At 33.3% G+C, this 25,962-nt stretch overlaps 1 protein-coding gene across 1 annotated transcript in view; it reads left to right on the forward strand.

The window, feature by feature from the left end:
- Nucleotides 1-25,962, forward strand: part of MS3_00002654 (uncharacterized protein) — a 59,964-nt gene that overhangs the window by 20,453 nt on the left and 13,549 nt on the right. Inside the window, exons 12-21 of the mRNA XM_035732217.2 lie at nucleotides 1,105-1,449; nucleotides 3,558-3,750; nucleotides 5,520-5,763; nucleotides 7,938-8,169; nucleotides 10,026-10,274; nucleotides 12,105-12,276; nucleotides 14,239-14,506; nucleotides 21,395-21,898; nucleotides 22,623-22,905; nucleotides 25,625-25,786. Of these exons, the coding sequence (XP_035588352.1) occupies nucleotides 1,105-1,449; nucleotides 3,558-3,750; nucleotides 5,520-5,763; nucleotides 7,938-8,169; nucleotides 10,026-10,274; nucleotides 12,105-12,276; nucleotides 14,239-14,506; nucleotides 21,395-21,898; nucleotides 22,623-22,905; nucleotides 25,625-25,786 (2,652 nt within the window). The remainder of the gene's footprint in view (nucleotides 1-1,104; nucleotides 1,450-3,557; nucleotides 3,751-5,519; nucleotides 5,764-7,937; nucleotides 8,170-10,025; nucleotides 10,275-12,104; nucleotides 12,277-14,238; nucleotides 14,507-21,394; nucleotides 21,899-22,622; nucleotides 22,906-25,624; nucleotides 25,787-25,962) is intronic.

Genomic DNA, 25,962 nt, shown 5'->3' on the forward strand with positions numbered 1-25,962 from the left:
CCTACCTGTTAAGTTCAGAACGCTAAATTCATCCCCCGCGATGCGAACCGCATATTTCAAACATACTAGGTTTATACGCAAGCAGAATCCGACCACATCACCCTATAAAATAGAAAATAATATTTGTACAGGATCTAGGCAAAAGTGGCTGTTATTGTTGGAGACTGTAGTTGATAGAGTGGGCATAACTTGAGAATAGTAAATCATGTAATAATAACCAACAGGTCAATTACGAGCTTGCAATAAAAGGAATATAAGTATATGTAGTTTAGTTAACAATTATACAATGAGAATATATGTATATTATCAGTCTATAAATAGATCCCAACAATACCATTCATTATTCTCGTCAACATATAACACACTGGACAGTCGTTTCTTTTCAGTTCAAAACTCCTTAACAAGGTCAATCCATTTTATGAAATTTCAGGTTAAGCAACCTCTACAACACTCTATAATAATTTTCCTTCTGTACTTTGATCAGCTTAAATTGAAAATAGACAATAATCTATTTCATTGCATAGTTTTTTGTCCATTCTTATTTCTCATTAGTCCAAATACTACCAAACGCCAAACGTTCTCGTCAGAAATAGATAATTTCCATTGTAAACTATGTAACTATTCCACATGGAGTGTTAAGAACACTAACCAATTGTGAAAGATGTTCAGGCGGACTGTATAATTCGTGACAAACTTCTAAAATTTCCATCTAGTATGAAAACAAGTAATTAGCTATACTGTTCTAGTATAAGACCATTTAGTAACTCATGAATTGTAAAAACGTCAGTTTCAAACCTGTGATTGCCGCGTCACCATTTATTCTAATGAACTGAAATACGTTTAAACTTCGCTTGAAGTGGAAATTTGTTTTTAAATCCAGCACTGGGATCCTGGCTTTTCCAGCTGACGAGCCCTAAATGGAGCAAAACAGTTCTATATACGAATCCAGCTATATCTTTAATACAGATTACCCACGCATAACAAATCATTATAATAAAATATTGTATAATTTAACACAGGCATATCTGCTTTCTTTTAGTATTAACTTACTGTCTATCGTTTATTGTCATCAACTTCCACATCAATTGAAATAATCTTTTTTAGGTTGTTTCTAACGGAAATATTTTAGCAACTGATCAATTACGTATGCCAAATGCAGTTACATCACGTACATTTTCAATTGCTGTATCACGTTACATGTTTCCAATATCACATATTGTGGCATATTTTATTAAAGACAATAGCGAAATTGTATCAGATTCATTGACATTTTATGCGAATTATACACATTTGAATAATGTACAAATGCAAGTTAATCGTGGAAAAGATTTAAATCAAGACACATTAGAAATCAGAGGTTATGCTAAACCTGGATCTTATATAGCATTCAGCGTAATGCATGCTGATTTGTACGCTATTGGTGGTGCTTCATTTCTACGAGAATATGATGTGAGTTCAAATTCAGCAATTATAAAATAGTACTCTGTTTTCAATACTTTATCTAATTTCATTGGGTATATTATTTCAATTTCATTAGTCGTTATTCCTGACATGGAGCTCTTTCATGCATAAAGCTATTTGCGTTGACTACTCACTGTTCCGGAATCCAGTATAAGATTTTCTGTTGAATATGCTATCATCGTGTTAGAACTACATATTGATTGATTAACTATGAACTAAAAACCTCATTTTTAAATATTCATGTATTGACCACGAGATTTATGGGTAACAATGTAAATAAATAGTATTCCAACAAATCTCACAATTTTGCTCCAGGAGGTCCACTTATCGACTTAGAATACGCAGATGATATAGTCTTGTTTGGTGAAGACGCTGATAAAATGCAAAGTCTTTTGACAGCACTGAGCAACAATGCCAAGACGTTTGGGATGCGCTTCTCCACCTCTAAATGCATGCTTCAGGACTCATCTGCGTCAACATTTGAACTAAGGATAGGGAGTGAATTATTCGAACGCGTTGACAACTTCACTTGTCTTGGAAGCCTGATCAGCGCTAATGGACTGGTGTCTGACGAAATTTCTGCACGGATTCGTAAAGCTCGTTTGGCTTTTGCAAACTTACGTAACCAATGGCGAAGGCGAAATATTCGTCTATTAATTAAAGGATGAGTATACTGCGTAGCAGTTTGTTCTGTTCTACTTTACGGCTGCGAAACGTGGCGACTAAGAGTAGGAAATACTCGTAAGTTACTAGTATTTGACCACAGATGTCTCAGAAATATTGCTCGCATCTGCTGGGATCACCGGGTAAGTAATAGTGAGGTTAAACGCAGGGTATTAGGGAATGATGGTAAATCAGTTGATGAGGTTGTGAATCTTCATCGACTAAGATGGTGAGGCCACGTGTTACGTATGCCTGAACACGATTACCACGATGCGCAATGCTGACACTAGTGTTGGGGATGGTTGGAAGAAAGTTAGGGGCAGTCAAACCAAAACATGGCATCAGTGCTTGAAGTCACCAACTTCTAGTCTGAGCCGTGTTGGTAGATGAGGACTATTTAGTTGGGGTCTACGCGACTATCGTAACCAATGGTTGGGGACTGTGGCTGACGTGGCTCAGAATCGATCACAATGGCGTAGGTGCGTACACTCTATGTCTTTCTTTAAACTATGAGACTAAAATTGCTTTATACCTTTCTTTCTACGAACTAATTCTTTCTTTCTGTACTATATCCTTACATAAAATCTTTTCTTTATATATTACACCATTGAGTTATCTGCTTCTATAAATCTGGTGTTCGGCTTGCTGTGCTAATGGGGTGTGGCAACTTGGACCGATGCATGTATGTGCCTGGTCCTACGTTGTAACTGACTGACTGACTTGTAAACAGTAATAAACACTTCTATTTAGTTGGTCTATTCTATTGTATTTCGTTTAATACTTAGAGAAATTTGTGAACCTTTAATTATTTATAAGAATTGTACGTAATAAATACGATTCCTTTGTTAAAATTCATGAAATGATCAACTTTCTAGTGTTAGAGACGAGTGATTCGAAATTTTATTTCGAATTATTGTTAAACATTATCATTTAGGAAATAATTTTATCAAAAATATATTGAACATCATAAATATAAATGAATTATACAGAGATGGATGGTGTGAAGTTTAATTCACCCAATCGCACAAGCTATTGGTTATCCGAATTCAGTAATTAAGTGGATGACGTAATGGTGTTTGAAGAGAACACAAGTTGGTTTCAGCACTTGAGTGAACATCAACTGTGGGATGCAGATACATCCAGCTGACACGTGCCAAATAAGATGAAACACGTGTCCTGTATTACACTGCTAGACACCATCCATATTTGCTTATAATGATTGTGATTTAAGATAATATCGAGGCGATCCGTACAGGATGCATATATGTCAATCAGAGACTGATTTATCAATTACATTCGTAAACATCAATGGGATGATTCAAACAACCAGTACAAAAATTAACTAAATGGATCAAATTACATTTTTACTAAAACCATTCGTTCATTATTAAATATCAGATTATATTAGTTATTTATATATTTTTAATTATCAGATTGTCGATGAATTAATGACATATGAACAACATAGTCAAGCACCATTGGTTCATACATGGTATGAAGATTTTAAAGATATTAAACGTATCTATTTACCGACATCCAGTAATGGAGCAGATACCAATAGTACAATGAATTCATCTGGTTTAATTATATTCACTGATGCTAATTTCACTAAAGCGAATTTTTATCGTAAGTTCTCAAAAATGTTATTAAATGGTTTAAAGCTAATTAACTTTATTCATAATACATGATCTTGGATAATAAGATGTAAAAGGGATACTGATGAAAGAAGATGTGTGTTTTTCTTTCCTGTATTTTCCGAAATTCCTATTTCGTCCAAATCATTTTCAGTGTTTTACAACTCGATGAAACTTATTTGATCCAAAAATGTAATAACTTTTATGATAGGCACTAGGAAATAATATTTAAATAATACTATTTCATACAGTTAAATGCTAGCCACCATACATCTTTGTATGTAACGCCTGTGACTTAGAGCAATCCATACAGGATGTACGTAAGAGACTGATCAATTTCAGTCCTAAACATCAATCAAAAGATTCAAACAAACAATACAAAATGGATTTATGACAAAGGAATAGCTTAAAATCAGTTAACTGAGATCAGGAAAAGGATTATTGAGAACAAAATGGTTACTTCGTTTACATTTTGAACACAATTCAGTAGTGTCCTTGATAGATCACATATTACACTGGATTTTCGATGTGCATATTTTTCTCTCTCCGTCTCTGAAATATCGACTTTTAATCCAGTTGTTCACATAATTTTCAGAAATAGAGAAAAATAACTTATAACCATTTTTCATTTTCTTTTTCTAATGAAACATTGACATACAAAGCAATTAATCATTAGTGTTACCGTGAAATAAATATTGTAGTGAACGAGAACACAATTGGGGACAATCGAATTTATTTTAATATAAAATTACAGAACATCTTAGTAAAGGCCGAGAACCATACAGTAAGCAATTCATTTGTAAAATGTCCTTAAATCGTCTCAGACTCCATTGTTTCTTCGTTTTCACACAAATCGTTCTCGTTCTATTGTCTTCGGTCTTCTTAACCCTCTGCCGCCAGGCATTTCTACACACACCACAGTATGATTAGATTAACTCCTTTGAAAGAAACACTAAATTGTCCACAAGGATTTTTCATCGAAATCTGTTCTGGTCAATCATTTCCAGTTGCTTTCAACCACTATTCATTCTTTTGATGTCTACCTCCAATTCCTGATGCAATGTGTTCTTAAGTCTTTCTCTTTTGTTTATGCCTTTAGGATTCCAATTTAAGGCTTGTCTCGTGACGCAGTTTGATTTTCGCAATGTATGTCCTATCCATCTCCATCGTCTTTTCCTAATTTTCTCTTTAGGTGGGCGTCGGTTTGTTTTCTAACACAGTAGTCTGTTGTTGATGGTATCCGGTCAACAGACATTGAGTATCTTGTGTAGACAATTGTTTATAAATATTTGTACATTTTTGATGATGATTATAGTAGTTCTCTAAGTTTCACCTACATACAGTAGAACTGTTTTGACGTTCGTATTGAAAATCCTGACTTTGATATTTGGTTGACAGTTGTTTTGAGTTTCTTATTTTCTTCAAGTATTTCATTGTAAGTAAGAAAAGATAAACCGAAACAACCATTTTTTAAGTTACTTTTATAAAAATTTTATTGTCTTTTAATTACTTTAGAAATGTAACACATGTACCTCAACACTCTCGTTTTGTAGTATTGATTGTAAACATTTTAATTGATCATTTAACTTGATAGCGGCTATCGAGAAGAGTAGATCGTCGATAGCTGCAATCGATATATTAGCACGAGCGTAACAGGTTGAAGAGTCTTCTAACGAAAGAGCATAGAAATCAAATAAATCCAACATTTCTCAAAAAAACAATTAATTTTGTGAATACTTCTAACTATTATTTAATCAATAGATACATGTAATGAAACTGAGAACCCTGCACGGGCCTTACCATGCTACTCTCTTACTGGTCGAGATTGTTATTCAAGAAGTGAACGATGTGATGGGATCAATCAATGTGCTACTTGGATTGATGAAATGGACTGTCCAGAAAATGAAACTAAAAATCCTCAACCATTACGTTTAATAAATACATTTGATATATTAAATCGTCAATGGAATGATGGTGCTTGGTTATGGCATAGTACATTTGTCAAGTAAGTAGTATCTGTGTATGATGTTTAAAATAAATAAAACAACCACAGTAAATATCGTGTGGCTGTAAAAGTACTGATCGCAGTTGGGTACATGATGGAAAATACAAATGCATTTTTGCTTTATTTATCTCTCGAAATATCTAATTTGACTTGAGAAGAAAACTGATTAATTCGTTAATCACAGATAACTCCGATTACGTTGATGATGATGTGATAAATCGAAAAGTCAGTAGCTAGATAAAGGCAGAACAATAGCTTTCATCAACTAAATCATGGTCAAGCAATTTACGAAAACAACAATTATGAACATCAAATTAGTTAAGTTGCAAAGATTGAGAGTTGAGCGTCCAGAATAGGAAAATAAGTCCAAGTGAAATCGTCTTTTGCCCTTAATATCACCCTTTTAGTCACTTAAATGAGTCTAATTTAGGCATTGAAAGTGAAAAATAATAAGTATAGTTTTGTGCTCCGAAATACTGCTTTTGTGTGATTAGAGACAATTATTTGAAAGCTCTGAACCTCTATGTTGTGCTAGTTGGTACTCGTCAGGAAGATTTATTTGCAAACAGAAGCGAACTGATGGCCGTTGTGGAGTCCATACCCAAGTCATCCAATATCATATTCAGAGACATTATGATTGAGTCATTCGGGTCAGAATTGATCTCATCTAGGACTTTGCTTCATGCTCCCTAATTGATCACCAAGTATTATTCCTTGTTATGTTTTCTAGTTATAAGACAGATCGGATTGGATTATGACAACTAATCTACCTGACATGAATACACAGTGAACTGTATTTAATGATGAAAAACAGTATTATACTTCTAAGCTGGATAGTTGGATATAAACAAATGATAGTTATGTATGTACGTGCAATAGTGAAGTAACCATCGATTTCGTCGATAATTCCTATGCTTCAATATGTAAGTTCGTTAGCAAAAGTTCTTCGTTCATTTCAGAGTTTTTATCTATTCCCTCCAAGATAAGAAATAATGACATAAAGTTCGCTTCTTTGAGAGAGTCATTCAATACTCCTTACTCATCGCGTGATATAATCAACGAACTGCAATTGTTGCTGAAATCCAAGAATTATGATAATCCATGTGTATATATCAGACTAGAAAATGTGAAAGCTAATTTCTTTCTGAAACAGTGAATGAAAGAAATTCAAGTTTTAAAATGAAATACTTACTCGTAATTTGCTAATTAAATGCACGTTTTTGGACTACATAGATTTACGACTATAAATACGCTTACTTATTTGGATGTAGAGAGTCAAATTGTACCCCTGAACTTATTTTGCGTGCTAGTTATGTATAATCATCAGGGGACTGATGTTATTTGTGGTTTTAGAACGCACATATTTGTAAGAGGTCGAAATTAAAATACTTACATATAAAAACAAAATGGATTATCACAAACATGATTTATTATAAATCTTATATGAAATAATATTTTTTCAGTATAAAGTTGTGGAGATTGTTAAATTTCATTGAAATTACAAACCGAAGTTAGACAATCACTGAGATCATGTAAGCATCGGATACCCGTTTTGCTCTAGTATGGGACTCGTCAGTATTTCGGATCCAGGACCCCCACGCGGGGATCTAACCGAAGACTTCCGGGCTCTCATGCGAACGCCTAACCTCCACATAAATGAACTAGATCTAATGGTGCATAAGTCTAATTTTACTCAGTTCATGATACTCCGCGACCATTTTATGTTGTCTCTGGTGAGTACCTCTCTCTCACCCGACAATTCTTAGCCGAACTGGTCACAGCTTTTCCCTAGAACTACAGGAATTCCATCTCAAAGCTAGTCACTGCTGAGCACATGATGATTGCCGGTGTGGGATTGCGAAGATTGTTGAATTTAATTGAAATCAATAAGCGATCAAAGTTTAAGCCAGACTCGTACACCAGTTGATCATGTGTCAGTGATCTATAGATCAAGGGTTCGCGCACGAGACTCAAGGTTTACGGTTCGATTCCTGTGTTCGGGATTTTGAATATGCACTTTTAAGCACTCTCATACTGAGACGAAGCAGGTGTCCATTGCTTCTAGGTTTCAAATGGTTCTCTGAACGTGATCGATTAATCATTTCAACAATAGCTTTTCTTGTCTGAAATTCTAGATTTTGCTTTGCTTTCATTCAATCATTCCATTACTTTAGAGCTGATGGACAAATTCAATTTCGTGTTGATCTACCAAAAATGAATGCTGACTGGGTAGCTGGTGCATTTTCAGTTGACAGTGAATTAGGTTTAGCTTTAATGCAACAACCTTACTTATTTTCTGGTACAAGACGATTTTATATGACAGTTGAACTACCTGAAGAAGCTGTCTGGGGTGAACAAATCGGTGTTCGTGCTTGTCTTTTTAATAATTGGAACTATTGGATTGAGGTAATTAAAAGTTTATGGACCGATTTGGCTGAAGCGTTTGTGCGAAGAAATTGAGTACCCGGACAAAATGTTTCATAAGGAACAGGACAAAATACTACTAAAAACTAGGATTCTTTCTATCCTCCCTAGCATATGTAGTCACATCCATTATTTGTAAAGCGTTCAGTGGGGATGTTAGATTTTTTGTGCTCGTTGTTTCCTCCACTATGGCTGAACGACGATGCTAGTGAAATACAGAAAGCGTATTTAACTTCGTATATCTTCCATCGATTAATTACTTCAATAAAACATAAAAATAAAAATTCGAATACGAATTCCATTTTGAATATGTAAATTTGAGATACTTATGTGAACAGGTAAACTGAACGACAGAACATGTACATTGAATACACACTGACAGAAGCATCAATAAAAGTTTTCTCAGTTAATAGTGGACAACTTACAGATAACCAATTAAAGATGTTCGACACACATAAGTTAAGCACAATTAAACTGTTATTAGTTGAAGGGATTTGTGAAGATTGTAGAAGTTTAAAAATTTAAATTACGAACTGATCTTAGTTAGTCCACCATTGAAAACCTGAAAGCACTGAGCGGCCGTTTCGTCCTCATATGGGACTTTTTATCAGTGCACATTCCAAAACCTGCAGGGGATAGTCGAACGCAGAATCTTTGGTTTCGGGCTCAAACGTTTATCCTCTAGATCACTGAACCGACATCCAACGGTGTTAATACCTAGTCTTACCCAATTTACTGTATCTCCCAACCCCCATCAATTGCCTGCAGTGGATAACTGTCTCACACGACATGGATTGGACTCCACTAGCCACGGCTTTTCACTGCAACTTCGTGAGTAACATCTTCGAAACTGGTCATCAGTGTACACATAGTTATCATTAGTAGTATGAGAGGTTTTCAGAAAATTTTTAGATTTTTAAAGTTTAAATCACAAACTGACGAGTCCTGTACTGGAAGCAAATGGACGTCCAATATTTATGGGTTTTTATTGGTAATCTAGCTAAGATATGTTCAAAGCTAACAGTAAATAGTTGACAACACAATATTTTTGGAAAATAAACATGGAATAATACAGGCAAACAGAGATAGACATCCATACATGCAATATAATCAATAAAGTTACAAATAAACATCTAAAAGTCAGAAAAAGATGAAACAATACTTTATATTAGTCTGTCATATTAAGTAATTGTTCACGAATAAATTGATTAGGGATCACAATAGGTTACTACAAATTGAAGCACAGTACTTTAGTATTTGAATCCCAGTCAACAATTAGTAATGTTTCAGAGAATTGGGCATATATTCTAACCTCTCTCGCTCTCTCTCACAAACACACTTAATCTCATCAGTCTCTTTCGTCTTGTCTTGGCAATAGAATTTTATCACATGTAAGCTGATTTCATCTGCATTTAATCTGTAAGGTTGAATACAACTGTAATCTTTTCCCAAGCATCTAAACTCAAAAGGGACTATTGTCATTGGTTTCTTGCTATTGTCACATAATTTATGACATGAACGTGGATGATTAACAGCTTTCTGTAATAACTCTCTTTTAAGTGAGTAATTTCATTTTGTTTAGTATCTAAATATTTGCTGCAAAATCTATACCAATCGATAACTAAACTGTTTAAGATGATCTAAATAGATAGATCTCATTATTGATATACAATTGATGATCTACTTTAGAAGAAGAGTTATCTTTTGATCCCCAAAACAGACTAATATTTATTGATTATTATTCCACAGTTAACAACTTGTTGGTGTAATTAGTAAATCAACAATAATTTTTTATTGTGCAAAAATTCACACCTTTTAGGCTTTTTTTTTCTTATTAGGCCTTAGTAGAAGTAAAACCAAGTCCTGATTTACGTATTATTCAAGTTGGATTAGAAGGACGTGTATCAGCATATGCACCAGAAGTATCTATAAATAAAGCTGTCCAATCATTAGCTTATTTAGAAGCTGGTACTTCTCGTTATATTTATATGCCAGTTTCGCCGAAACTACCTGGGAATACTTCGTTTACAATATGTGCATATAGTTTTATCGGTTCCAATTGTGAAACACATACAATATATGTTCGTGTAAGTTTAAATTGAATTATTGTTATAATGGAGTGATTTCGTATCTTGTTTGTAAAGCAAATAAGTTCATGTTAAGTATTACTAATTTTGGAAGCTAAAAATTATATCAGTTTTGTGTAAATCTACAGTGAACTGTGTCTATCAAGAAAATTTGTTTTCTATTAACTTGATCTAAACTTAGTATTTCCGTCCAAATTAGACATTCATCAAAGCAAGCTTACTTAGATGATACCTTCGGAATATTCCAGTTTTCTAGTTAAATATAAATTCTGCTTATTGGACATAGTACAGTTCAACCACAAAAATCTTCAGAAAAAAAACGATGGTAACTCCACAAATAATGTTGATATCCTTCCGGTTGTGACTTATCAAGTTCTACAGATATGGGTTAAAATTACTTCAGAAAATGAGTTTTTAAACAAACTTAAAAAGAACAGATCCAGGTGGCCTTCACATTACCTTAATTTATTTCTAGTTTCATAAGACTTGTGACAACCATTTCCATAAGCCTTTCGTATATGCTAAGAATATAATTCAGCCTATTATTTTTAACAGTTGAATTCACAAATCGATTTAAGCTAGACCACCATTGGAAAACTTGAAGCACTGGACGGCCGTTTCGTCCTAGTATGGGACTCCTCAGCAGTGCGCATCCACGGTCCCATACGCGGGGCTCGAACCCGGGACCTTTGGTCTCGCACGTGAACGCTTAACCTCTAGACCACTGAGCCGGCATCCAACAGTGTTGATGTCTAACTTCAATCGATCCATGGTCGTGCTCAACCCTTCATCTATTGTCTGGGGTGAATAACTGTTTCACATCCGACACGGATTGGACAACATTGGTCATGGCTTATCACTAGAACCTCAGGAAATCCATCTTGAAGCTAGTCACTAGTGAGCACATGGTTGTTATCAAAATGGGGATTTGTAGAAATCGTAGTCTTTTAACGATTGAATTCACAAGGTTAAGCGTTCACGTGCATACCCGATTGTCTTGGGTTCGAGTCCCGCCTTCAGGGTCGTGGATGCACATTGCTGAGAAGTCCCATACTAGGAGAAAACGGCCGTCCAGTGCTTCAAGGTTTCCAATAGTGGTCTATCTTAAATCGATTTGTCAATTCAACTGTTAAAAATAATAGGCTGAATTATATTCTTGGCGTATACGAAAGGTTTATGGAAACAACTAGTTATAGTTTGTTAACATAGTAAACTTGATGAATAGTGGCTATGATAATGAATATCACTTCCAGTATTAGTTCCCTGAAGATTGCGATCTCTTTGATAATGAATATTTCTTATCGATCGTATCCAACTAACTGAAAATGTCACTTACATTTATCTTTGTTATTATTATTATTAGATGTATTCAATATTAGGCTTTTGTTACATTATAGAATTCTCAGCACAAAGTATCTCAACAAGTTTCCTATTTCTTATTTCTTGATCTATCCTGACGATAAACATTGATTGATCACCAGTTAGATGTTAGCAATTCAAGAATCAACATCAGAATAATGAACATTCTTCACAATGCACATTGCCAGCTACTATGATGTCTCTGATTGTACTTTTTTTTGTAACTTGTACAGTGAAAGTTCGTAAACTTTTCATAAACGCACTTGAATAGGTTATGTAATTAATCGACATAATGATCTGTTAAAACAAAGAAAAAAAACAGACAATTCTTTGAAATATTTAGATGTCTAGAACAAGTAGCTCAGATATTCAGTAAAATTCATGTATCTTCTAGTGAATCAATCAATTAGAATTCTATAGATTAACTTTTTATTCACTTATATAGTTTGTTTTATAAATTAACAATTACAGATGAATGGTGTAACAAATTACTATCATACTGCAAGTTTCTTAGATTTAACAAGTTCCAGTACATTATTTGTAAATAATTTCAAAATCATTGTTCCACAAAAATTTACTATACCAGAAAGACGTCTACATCGTTTTGTACCTGGATCACAAAAAGCTATTCTTAGTGTAGTTGGTAAGTTTACTATCATAATTAGTTTTTCATCAATATTCTAATTATTTTTTCATGTTCTGGTTATGTATATTACGTTCATTGATCAAAATTTTAATAGTTAATTAAATGACTTGTACTTATAATATATTGCATAATGAATTAGATTATCATCTGATTTAAATTGTTTTATTGTTCCCATTGGAATCTAATTAAACATATCTAATTTTAGTAGTTGAGATCATGAGTCAATTGAAGCTAGACCACCATGGAAAACCTGGAAGCACTGGACGGCCGTTTCGTCCTGTTGTGGGACTCCTCAGCAGTGCGCATTCACGACCCCACCTCACGGGATTCAAACCCAGGACCTACCAGTCCCGCGCCAGGCGCTTAACCAACTAGACCACTGAGCCGGCATCCAATGGTGCTAATGTCTAACTTCAACTAATCCACGAAATTGAGCGACACATCCAGCTTAGGAATCCCACAATAGGACGAAACGGCCGTCCAGTGCTTCCAGGTTTTCCATGGTGGTCTAGCTTCAATTGTCTCATGATCTCAACTGTTGAAATTACCACAATCTCCACAGTACCCCTTCTGATATCTAATTTTGATTGAAATCGTGAATATGGATCATTGTTAGACCATCAGTAAAAACCTGGAAGCACTGAATGACCGTTTCGTCTGATTTTGTCGTTTTAATTTATTGCTAAAAATTATCTATTCATTGAATTGGTTAATATATAGGTTATATATATATATATATATATATATATATATATATATATATATATATATATATATATATATATACTATTACTAATCTATGTATCTTTGTAAATGAATTTAACTATTGGATCCATAATGTTGAAGGATTTATTTCTTGGATAAGAATATCAGAGAAGATGAAGAAGAATAAGAAAAAGAAGAGAAAGAACTAAAACTTAGGGATCAATAAAAAGAAAACATGGGAATGTTAATGTCAGTCAATGTGCATACATACATCATAGTTGTGTAGTATAGTGACCTTTAGGAAGACAGAGAGATTAATGAAAGGTTATCTTTTCTCTTTTAAAACATATTTTATCTATTATGTAAAAAAATCAGTGCAAATGACATGGACTTATATTCATTATCGTATTTATTATACCGTAGTTTATCAGTATTGAAGATAAGAAAATGAAGCAGTGTATATAAATATGACATTTTGTAAATAGATTGATTAACGCACATATTTTTCTAAAGTTCTATCTAAAATCAGTAGGCAACTTTCGTCAGGTTTCCGTATTGTTTTTTTGAAGATTCCCATTGATGTTCAGGACTGCAATTGATCAGTCAGTCTCTTATTGACATATGTGCATCCTGTACGCATTGCCTCAATATTGCTTTAAGTCACAAACATTATAAACAAAGATGGATATTGGCTAGCAGGGGAATTCAGGACGCGCGTTTCGTTCTATTCCGAACTACTCAGCTGGATGTACCTGCATCCCACATTTGATGTCCACTCAGGGACTCGAACCCAGTACAGTTCGCTTCAAACCTCATCGCGTTATTCACTTAACTACTGGGTTCAGATAGCCACTAGCTTGTGCAATGTGGTGAAGTTTTCAATACATTTTTGTATTACTTGTTTGAATTTTCCCATTGACGTTCAGGACTGCAATTGATCAGTCAGTCTCTTATTGACATATGTGCATCCTGTACGGATAGACTCAATATTGCTTTGACTTACAAGCATTATAAGTACAGACGGAACCAATAAAAGACTAAACGACACTTGGCAGTTGTTTCATCAAAACCTTCAGGTTTTGTATCAGTTATATTGACTGTTGAGTCGGAATTCAATAATAATATCGTTCAGAAGAACAATGAAATTTCCATGACCAAACCATCCAGATCAGAGAACAAAACTCCATCAAAATCATTCACTTGAGCTGCAAAATTCCATCATCTCAATTTACTCTTTCGTTATTTTTTCTTTAGGTGACTTTATCGGTCCAGCTTTAAGTGAAAAATTTCAATATGCTGATACACAAAATATTTTACGTCTACCTTTCGCAGCAGCAGAGAATATTTTCTTTGAATTAGGCTACAATATGAATTTGCTGCTTTATTTACATGGTGCTGGACACTTACCATATTCAGTATTGGAAAATGGATTAATTTATTGTTCTGTTGTATTACAAAAAGGATTTTCATATTTTAATCCGAAAATTGGTGCATTTTCTAATTTTAGAGATCGTTTAGATGAGTAAGTTATATTTATCATAATATATGACACTTATTTACTGAATGAGACTATAATTTATGGACGATCTTTGAGTGACACTAAAGTGATCTTGAGAATGTTCACCTACATATTAAGGATAAATGAGGAATTATGATTATGATTTACAGTTGATGGTTAGGTTAAGGAGTTATAGTTTAAGTTTTCACCACAAACTGACATCAGCTAAAATGTCAAAACCCTATTCAGTGAAATGGGTGAATGAACCTTGCGCTAAAATCCAAGACCTGTTACCATAATTCTGATTGGTTCATCCATAAATTATAGTCTCGTCATTTATTATTATTCTTAGTGGCTTTATTCAATATTATATTTTGGTACAATATAGAATTCTCAGTACAAGGTATTTCAACAAGTTTATTTTACAAAAAGGAAAAAAACAAAGACAAAAAGAAAGGAAACAAGATCTAAAAAAATCTGAAAAACTGTACAACTTCCCAAATTATAGACATGACTAGATTAACAACTTGTTCGTCACAGTATATTTACTAGGTAAGGTAATATAGAACTTTTATACTTGTTTGCTTGCATGGATTTCAATGTAATTTCGTCTCGTTCAACCAGAAGAAGATATACAAGGAGAAAGATAAGAGTGAAGGGGATGGTTAGCATCTAATAAAATAACACCTGCCAGGAGTTTCCATGACTTTAGATGTCTATCCACAACCATATTAATTATGACCTCGAAAGATTCACCACACACCCTGCTAACTGCCTTCAGCATTCTTCGCAATACAGCAAAGACTTTTTTCAAAAGTTCGGTAAAGAATAATGGAGAACAGTAAAGAATACTAGGTAATATGCAGGAGTGGACAAATTATAAGAGTAAATAACGAGTAATCTCAAAAGCATGCAATCTCTTTATGTAGTAAGTCAGACAGAAAACCTTCTTCGATAGCAATAAAACGTGAGAAGACTAAGAGAGATCAGAGGAAAAGGTAACACCAAGATAATTGACCTTCGACACTGTTTATCAAAGAGTCTTCAATGGCACAAGCATTATGGGATCTCAAAGTGGTGTTTAGATACCGTTCATGTCTCATGCTAAAGTTAACAGCTTGACATTTAGACGGATTACGGATGAGACCATTACCAACAGACCAACATTCATTACGAAACAAAAACTCATTCATTTCTATGGGATGTAAAGATGTAGAGATAGGCATACATACAATGAGATCATCCCCATATTTCACAAAAGTGTTTACTGTGGAAGATGAACTTAATTCATTCACCAAGCTAGAACATTTTTAACTAGTCTTCGAATTAACTTAGTACGGTTAACTGAGAACAATGATACACTTGAATTGTTTGGGATATAATTGGTATATTTCTTTGTTTTCATCTCATATGAATAAGTTCAATCTCAGTTTATATTTCAATAAATGTGTAGGTGTGGCATTTCATCACTTAATATACCCTAGTTATTATTAGACTAATGATTTTCCATGTCAATTATTTTCATAAGCTCTATCTTGTTTTAATAGTATATGAAGAAAATCAGACGTTTTTCCTCTCTCTCTCTCTCTCTCTCTCTCTCTCTGAAAAGTTAAATTGAAATCACTATACGTAGTCATTCCCTAGTGTTTCTTATTAGGGTGCATTCAACGTATACACATCCATCCAACTATTCAATAAATATTAATCAATCATTTTTTCAAAGATCTGATTGGTCAGTACAATTTACACGTTTATAAAGCCGTAGAAACTATTTGGTATCATTGCTACTATGATAATTACAATTGTTCATATAATTGTTAGAAAGATATTTTGTTGCCTATTTTGTAGAGAAGATTTATCTAAATCAAAATGTAAGCTAAAAAAACGATGGATCACAAAATAGTGACAATCAAATCATTGAAAATACAAAAAAATTAGTGTGCTTTAGTCGATGGGAAATACTTAATTACTAGCGTCTTTTTTTCAACTAGGCATCCAATTAAAAAAGCAAGCAAAATGAGGGAACTGTGTGGTTTGATTATGAAATTCATTGAATTACTATAAGACCATTGAAATCATGAATCGATTCAAATTAGATCAACATTGAAAACACTAGAAGGCCGTTTCGTCTTAGTTTGGGACTTCTTAACAATGTGCATCTGCAACCCTGAATCGAACTTACTGAATGCTTACTGACAATGAGACCATTATTTATATTTGATATTAACTAGATAAAAACCCAGTTCTACAAAGAAACTGACTTATCATCAAATATCTTTCTAAAAACTGTTATCTAAAACCTTAAAAGGTGAATTTTCGACATCGAAAAATTCATCTTCAAAACAAACATCTAAAATAGTTCCAAATGCTCATTAATTAAATTCTTAGTAAATACAGATTCCCACTGAGTTACTAAGGGATGATTGCTCGTTCTTAAAAAAGTCATCTTTTGCGTAACATGATAAGTTTTGGTTTTCCATGTAAACTAACTCCCACATTAGCCATTATTCTTATGTTAAGTTGACAAAAACTATCTGAAACTAAAGTAAATCTTTTTGAATTAGTACAGTGATAGAACTGTTATCCAATGTTTATTATTTCAGAATTTCCCAACTTATTACTAACAAACAGTATACCACAAACACTTACTTACTTAAGCTTGTTACTCCTCATGGAGGAGCATAGGCCGCCCATATACCACAAATGACATTTTTAAATTAAAGAGAAGAGTTCCTATGATAAACTTTACTGTTTGACTCAGCTACGAATTGTATACACAACATTTAATCAACAAAACTTAACTGAAAACTATGTACAAATTTCTATTTGCTATGTAACCACACGTATTTCATGTTTCTGTTTACAAATGACCTAGATAGAGTTTTAGAAAAATAACATGTATAAACCATTAGAAGATAACAGCATTAGCTTGAACTACAGTCTAGACATTTTTCCCAATATTTTTTAAAATATCTAAACAACATTTTTTTAAGCAAAGATAGATAGTGGCTATCAGTGGAATCGATTCGATAGGTCCTGGGTTCGAATCTCGCGGAGCGGGATCGTGGATGCACACTGTTGAAGAGTCCCATACTAAGACGAAACGGCCGTCCAATGCTTCAAGTTTTCCAATGGTGGTCTAGCTTAAATCGATTCGTGAATTCAACTATTAAAATTACTAAAATCTCCACAAAATACCCTTCCGATATAAACTCTTAAGTTTTTGGCTTAAAAAAGTCGTGAGTACATGTTTACATTTGATTTAATGACATAATACTTTCTGATCAACATGCCTAATTGATTAGTTGAACAATAAACCATAAACTAACTGTAAATTATATAATAAACTATAAACAACAATTTCATCACACCTAAAATGAAATAAAACAATGGAAAATGTTCAAGTGACTATGAACTATATATCACAACCACTGTGATATTAGATACTCTATCTTAACAGTAATTAACAAACTGTTGCATAATAATGTTATCGAGTTTATTACAGTAAGACTAACTTATTCAACAATCTTCAATCCATTGGATATCGTCATAAAAGAAAATGACAATAACAATACTTTCAGTGTGTGGTCTTGCGAATCATTGAATTTCATCATATTTGAAAACCAATGTAAGTTAGATCAACATTGATGACCTAGAAGCAATAGACGGCTGTTTCTTTCTATTATGAGACCCCTCGGCAGAACCCATGTACAAATCCACACGTCGTTTATGCGCTGTTAATGTCTAACCTCAGTGATTCAGTAGTCTGGAGGTTAAGTGTTCGCGAGAGAGATCGAAGATCTTGATCTAAATTTCTGCGTCCAGGGATTGTTGATGCGCACTGCTGAAGAGTCCCATATTAAAACACACGTTCAATGTTTTCAGGTTTTCAATGTTGGTCTAACTTGGATTGGTACATGATTTCAACGAAATAATGGTATTATTGATCTTGCGATTTTCAGAGGAAGATATGAACTAACTCATTGTCACCTTAGGTGAGATCAAACTATTTAATGTACTTGGGATTCATTAACCAACTATAGCTCCATGCTTAAAACAATCTGGAAAATTTGCACCTCAAGTGGGATACCTTAGTTGATATTTTGTTCTCTTAGTTGGTTGGGCGAGACTATAATTTATGGATGAACCAATCAGGTATAAGATAACAGCTCTCGGATTTTGGTGCGGAATTCCCTCATTCATTCGGATAAATAGAGTTTTGGCATCATAGCTGATGTCAGTTCGTGATGAACACCCCAAATCTAATTCCTAACCTTAACCATCATCTGTAAATCATAATTTCAATTGCTCACACTGGTTTATAACCCTTATTTAGTCCTAGTTATTAGGTGGGCACCCTCAAAGTCACTTTAGCGTCACTCGAATATCGTCCATAAATTATAGTTTCATCGTTGGTTGTGGTTTCATTACAAAGTTTTCATTGTCGTTCTAAACTACATTGTCAGAGTTTGCTTCACGTAAAATTCGATGAAAATGTTTCATTTTCACCGTTTTTACAAATGTTATTTATTATATTTTTGAGCCGATTTTTCTTGTCTTAGTGCTAAAATCGAAGCATTGGAATCAGAAATTTAAACTCATAACACGGTAGTTAAAATTCAAAGTCTTTAACAAAAAACCTACTACTTCCTTATTTTGTTACACGATTTCACTAAACAATGCACTACAGTAATTTCTTTTTCTGTCATAAATAAACAAGCAACACAATTAATTTACTCGATAATTTAAGTATCGTAAAAAGATTGGATAAGACTATGACTTATGAACAACCTTAGAACGAAGCTAAAGTGACCTTGAGAAAGTTTACTTACTTACTGGGATCAAACTAGAGTTATCAATTAGTGTAATAAATTAAGATTAGAATTTAGAGTTACAATTTTCATCACGAACTTACGTATACATACAATCTGTTAACTTAACACTTTTCGTTTAACACCACATGTCTCTTACACACTAATATAAATACCTACTTTAAACATAGTTAACGTTGATTGAATGACTTATTCAGTATACAGTAAACCAGAGAACCATGTACTTATTTATATTTGATAATTTTGTTGTTTGATTATATTTCTTTGAAAAAGCTTAGATCAGGTTGCCAGATGAAACGTTGAATTTACTTCAAATTCTTTCACTGCGATTTTACAAATACAACATTCTTCCTCTTTAATATCTCATATTAACTCGGCGCCCAAATACTGTGAAACTGTTCAATCAAATTTAGACGAAAGTTCTGATTGAACTAATATCGATTTCAAATGCCAAAATTCTATTTAACCAATATAGATGAATGAGTTTCATGCTAAAAATTAATACTTCCCATCTTTACTTTAATTTGTCCATCCATAATTTATAGTCTTGCCAAAAAACAAACTTGAAGTTTTAGATGTATGTACATGTTAGTTACCATAGGTTTTTACTAATATAATATTACCGGATTAGTAATAGCTTTAAAGTGGGACACTTAGTCTCTTTTCTTCCCATCTTTGTCATTTGTCATACAAGATTTTGTTGTTTCAGGGTGAAAAATTTCATACAATAGTTCAGTTCAGTTTATTTTTTATTTTCTTTCTTTCTCTTTTCTTTCTTTAAATCAATATTTAGTGGGTAAGACTAACTTTCTTTCACATGTTACAAGTATACATATATGTATTTATTGATTTGTAAATGCCGGTACAAATTAATGTCTAGTTAAATATTTTCGATTGTTCAAGGTCATTATTATTACCTGTTACAAAACTGATGAACTTGGATGATTGTTTCATGAACCATTTTTCACCTCGATTCACAGGTTAAGACTATGCATATTACTGATGACGAGTATAGTATTATATTAGGACAAAGGGATGAATCTTTTAAACCCTAATCCCAGAGTAGTAGAAGTAGTAATATAATTAGTGTTATTAGAAAGGATTAGGTATCGAAGATATCATTTAAAAAGAAAATATAAATTAACGAAATAAAAATATTATTGGTTTTTCAGAAACTTATGATGTAAGATAAGATAAATAACAAATTTACCTACGCTATCGCAAGCCATTTCATTTAAGATATCTAATCATTGATTACGATAATCCCAACAAGGACTCTACACTTACATGGCTCAGATCAATTGTCAGTAACTTCATAGGTTGCTATCATGTTTTATTTTGGCTGCCCCTAGCTTTCTTCCAGCCTACTTCTACACTGGACAATATCGGCCATCAAAGTAGGTGGTGGTTGTACATATATAACACATTTACTATCTGATTAATCGATCAATCAATCATCGGAAAAAGCCGAAGACATTTGATCCGATTATCTTTTGCAAGAACATATTAGAAGTTTGACATGAAGCCTCCCGATTGAACAAATGCTAAAAGCCACTGTAGCAATTATGTTCCTGATTTATTTAACGTTAAGGATAAACGTAACTGATGTTTATGACAATTCTGATATTTTATTTATCTACACAATATTTCATTAAGATATGGTAAAAGTGCCCGTTTATAAGTTTATCTTCCTTCTTCCATGTCTACCGTTACACAAATTTATCTATACGGATATTTGTGGTACTTTCAAGGTTGAATTCATGAGTCGATCTAAGGTAGATCACCAATGGAAACCTGTAAGCACTAGATGGCCATTTCGTCCTAGTATTAGGACTCCTCAACAGTGCACGAGACGGAAAGTCCTAGATTCGAGTAGTGCATGAGGGATCGTAAATGCACACTGCTGATAAGTCACATACTAGGACGAGACAGCCGTTCAATGTTTCCAAGTTTTCAATAGTGTTCTTCTAACTAAAATCAGTCCATAATGTAAATTATTTAAAAAATTCAGAAATTTCCATAAATTTAATACTAAAAAAAATAAATTTGCTTCCTCTTTTTTTCTTTCTTTCATCTCTAGAACTGATCCACTAGTTACAGCCATTGCATTATGGAGTTTACTATTAACGAGGCAAACTCAATGGAATCGTTTAATTTACGTAGATGATAATACATTTGTTAGTATTATTAATTATTTAAAACAAACACAACAATTCAGTTCATATGATAATGATATAACTAATCAAACAATAGTTGATATTCGATTATCTGGTAGTTGGAATATTTCTAATGTTATAGATAGACGATTTTCTCCTATAATTAATAAAACTAAATGGCCTGATTTAATTGATCAAGAATGTCATCGTCGAATACCATCAACAGCTATGGTTATTATTGCATTACGTTCAACTGAACGTACTTTGCCTAGTGGAGTTGGTGCAGATAAAGCTGAAAGAATTGTTTCTGAAGCTGTTAAATTTCTTAGTCGACATATATTAAATGTTGATGATTTATTTTCACAAATGATTGGTACATATGCTTTGAAAGTTGCTGTGGATGCAACATCACAACATAAAATATCACAGTAAGTATTGGATACTTTTCTGTTTAGAAACTTTTATTGTATGCGGTCAGTATCATTTTTTTAAAATTGATATGTATATTGTAATGTTTCGCTAGATCTCAAGTTTTATCTGAATAAAATCCAGTGGCTCTGGTCTTTTGTGCAATTCACTCATATAAGTAGAGATGGGTGGTGGCTAACAGCGAAGTCCAGGACGCGCGTTCCATCTTACTTGCGACTTGTCAGCTGGATGTACTTGCATCCCAGAGTTAATGTTCACCTCCGGACTCGAACCCATTGCCGTTCGCTTCAAACGTTATTGCGTTATCCACTCAGATGCTTGTACAATGGGTTGAATTCTAATTTTGATTCATATGTGTATTGGTTTTTTGAATCTTCCCATTGATGTTTAGGACTGCAATTGATCAGTCTCTTATCGACATATGTGCTTTCTGCATGAATTGCCTCGATATAGCCTTCAGTCACAAGCATTATAAGCTGAGATGATGATGATGATGATGGCTAGCAGTGGAATCCAGGACACGCGTCCTACTTGTCAGCTGGATATAACTGCATCCCAGAGTTGCTTGTGACTGAAGGCAATATCGAGACAATCCGCACATGATCCACATATACTAATAAGAGAATGATCAATTGCAGTCCTAAACATCAATGAGGAAGATTCAAGCAACCAATACAAAAAGGGATTATTATTATCGAAGTACGTTTATTGTTTTTTTTCCAGTGCATTGAAACGAATTGAAGCATTTCGTCAAAAAGGTGATTATGTCTACTATGCTAATTATAGAATACCTCCACCAAAATGGGAATTAGATCAAGCTGGTAGACGTATTGAAAATCCTCGTTTAGAAATGCCTAATGATGGTTATGGTGTTTTATGTTCAAGTATTTATTTCTTGTTAAAACATGAATTAGGTGAATGGTCATTTCGTTCATCTGAGGCATTAGATATGGTTCATTGGTTAGCTAGTGAACGAAATCATGTCGCTGGATTTGCAAGTACTTTTGTAAGTTAAAATTTAAAGAGGGTTTTTATTAAATTTTATTGAAATTGAATAATCTGTCAATTTGTTAAGATCTTCTATAACCTATGTATTCCGGTAAATGTGTTTTGACCATTAATTTTTCTTGGAGTTGTAGGTTGACTTATTGATAATGAATACCTTATCGAGTGATAGACAGAGTCATGTAGATAGGTTTAGAATACCTATTTGGGGTCTGCGCGACCAATGGTTAACAACTTCAGATGATATGATTCAGAATCCTTCACGATGGTGCATGTGCGATTACTCTATATCTTTTCTTTAGTTGTTAAATCTCGAATCGCCTTATATCTTTTTTGCTTTTTTTTTGCTAGTCTTTTATACTACTTGTAGTACTGATACTGTTTCTACCTCTACTACTCTAAAATTTGTCTTGATAATTTTTATTTTACTGTGCTAGTGGGGTGTGGCAACTTAAGCTGATGCACATATATGTCAGGTTCTCTGTTGAATATAACTGACTGACTTGAATAGATAAAAAATAATTTTAACTCTTCCTACTAGTCCTCTTCAACAATTCGAAATTAGTTTTTGTTAAACTTATGTCTTTCGCTTACATAACTTAAAAACAAAATGTCGTTAGTTAGTACGCTTCAAATACCTCTTCTAACTTACTTTTCCTATCAAGCTCAAGGTGGTGAGACTATAATTTATGGATGAACCAATCAGGTATAAGATAACAGCTCTCGGATTTTGGCGCGAAATTCACTCATTCATTCGGATAAATAGAGTTCTGGCATTATAGCTGATGTCAGTTCGTGATGAATACCCCAAATCTAATTCCTAACCTTAACCATCATCTGTAAATTATAATTCCAATTGCTCATAGTGGTTTATAACCCTTATTTGGTCATGGTTATTAGATGGACACTCTCAAGGTCAGTCTGGCGTCGCTCGAATATCGTCCATAAATTATAGTCTCACCCTCAAAACCTACCAGTCTCATTGTGATCAAAAGATCACTGACTTCTCTCTAAATAGAACTTAAAATTGATCGTTTTCTAATATTTTTATGATCATGATTTATGTTTGCGCGTGTCAAACTTAATTTATCCATTAAAACCAATTGGGATTTGTCCAATATTCAATTCGTAACTTGACAATAAATCAGCTATCATTCTTGAAAAGTATTCATGATGAAATAATTTATTGTACAATGGATAATATATGCCTTTTTTTCATTAGAAAAATGTCCTCTTTCATACCATCTATGTACCATTATGTAAGAATGTATTCTAAGATTTTTACATTGTTAACAACTGTTTCTTACATTAAGTTAAAGTATTTAAATACAATTACTATAGTCACTCAGTTTTTTTTTAAGTTCCAACTTCATGACTTAACAGAAACATATGGCATTAAACTGAAATTATGAAAGATTTTAATGTTTAGATTGTAGAAATATGTAAGTAAATTTAGTTTCTAGAGGTAATTCTCGGAATTCGGGTAAGAAACCGTAACCAGTGAAGTTCAAACGTGTTGAGTGTGAGGCATTTACCCACCGACGACAATGAAAGATGGTTGCGCAATATCGTGGATTGGTTAAAATTAGACATTAACATCGTTGGATCGCGGCTCAATGGTCTAGAGGTTAAGTGTTCACACACGAAACCGAAGGTCCTAGGTCCAAATCCTGCATGCGCGATCGTGGATGCGCACTGCTCAGGAGTTCCGTACTAGGACGAAACGGCCGTCCAGTAATTTCAGGTTTCCAATAGTAGTCTAACTGATCAGTTCATGATTTCAATTAGAACTCAACAATCCTCACAACCCTATAATGAAAATTACTTTCATCTAAAGACGAATTCAATATTGAAATTTATCGGTATTAAAGAATAGTAAATAGAGCTGAACTTTTCTTTTAATGATCAGTAGATATTTTCAGTTTGGAACCATTCAGTAGAATACCTTAAAGTAAGAAGTCATAATTACTGGATTTTATTGGTATTTGTATTTGTAACATTAGGGAAACTTACTATGGTTTTAATATTTGAATGTACATACCCTATTTACCACATCTATTCATGTAACGAATGTTTTCTTCTCAAATCAACAGCAGTTCTTTTCCTTGTTGTATCCCATTCTATATCTCTGTTGCCATCAGGTCATTGATCTGTAAATGTCATATAATCAGTGATCAAAATAATCCACTACTTACCGGTACTTTCCAAAAGAACTCAGTTATAACTAGATTAGATCACTGGCTTAGAAGAAATTCGGTTTAAATTTAAAAAAGCATGAGTTTTACAAATACAAGAACAATTCAACTACTTAATTCAGACTTTATTCAAATATTTAAAAATATACGTAAAATTTTATTGGTCTCATATGGTTGTGAACGAAGTCTCTGCGGGAAAAGTACATAATGATTTGGTAAACTATGAAAATTATACATTAAATACATCATTTACACATCTCCCATCAGTTTTTCTTTACCTGCACTATTATTCCTCTAATTCTGTTGGCATCTTGATTCCATTTCGATTTTCTTTCTGTTCACTTCAATTCAGTTTACTGATATCAAGTATTCCACTCCTGACTGGGAATACATACTACTTATATCTGTTAGTATAAGTAGCATACACCACAATATTATCTGTGTTAATGTTTAAAAACTATTTCTCATTTGATAGGCTTTAAATTAATTTAATCTACTAAATTTTCTTTCCTTTCTGTCGAATAGGATTCACTTTTCGCAATGCATGCATTAAGAAAATTTGCATTGGCTGATACAAATCGTGCTTTATATAGAATGGCTATAGATGAGAAAATTTCTTCAATGAGTACATGGACAAATCGTATTTACATAGATACTCAGAATTATTCAACTGTTACGCATACAACGGTAATAATGTTGTCTTGTTTTTCTCATTTATACTTTAGTTTGATTGAAAATAGTTGATCCTTTTTTTATTGAAATTTGAAATAATACAATTGTGGTGCATGCTACTTATACTGACAGATATAAGTAGTACGTAGCACTAATTGGAACTGGAACACTTGACAGCATAAGATTACAAT

Source organism: Schistosoma haematobium, chromosome ZW, assembly GCF_000699445.3.
Source record: "Schistosoma haematobium chromosome ZW, whole genome shotgun sequence".
Lineage (NCBI taxonomy): Eukaryota > Metazoa > Platyhelminthes > Trematoda > Strigeidida > Schistosomatidae > Schistosoma > Schistosoma haematobium.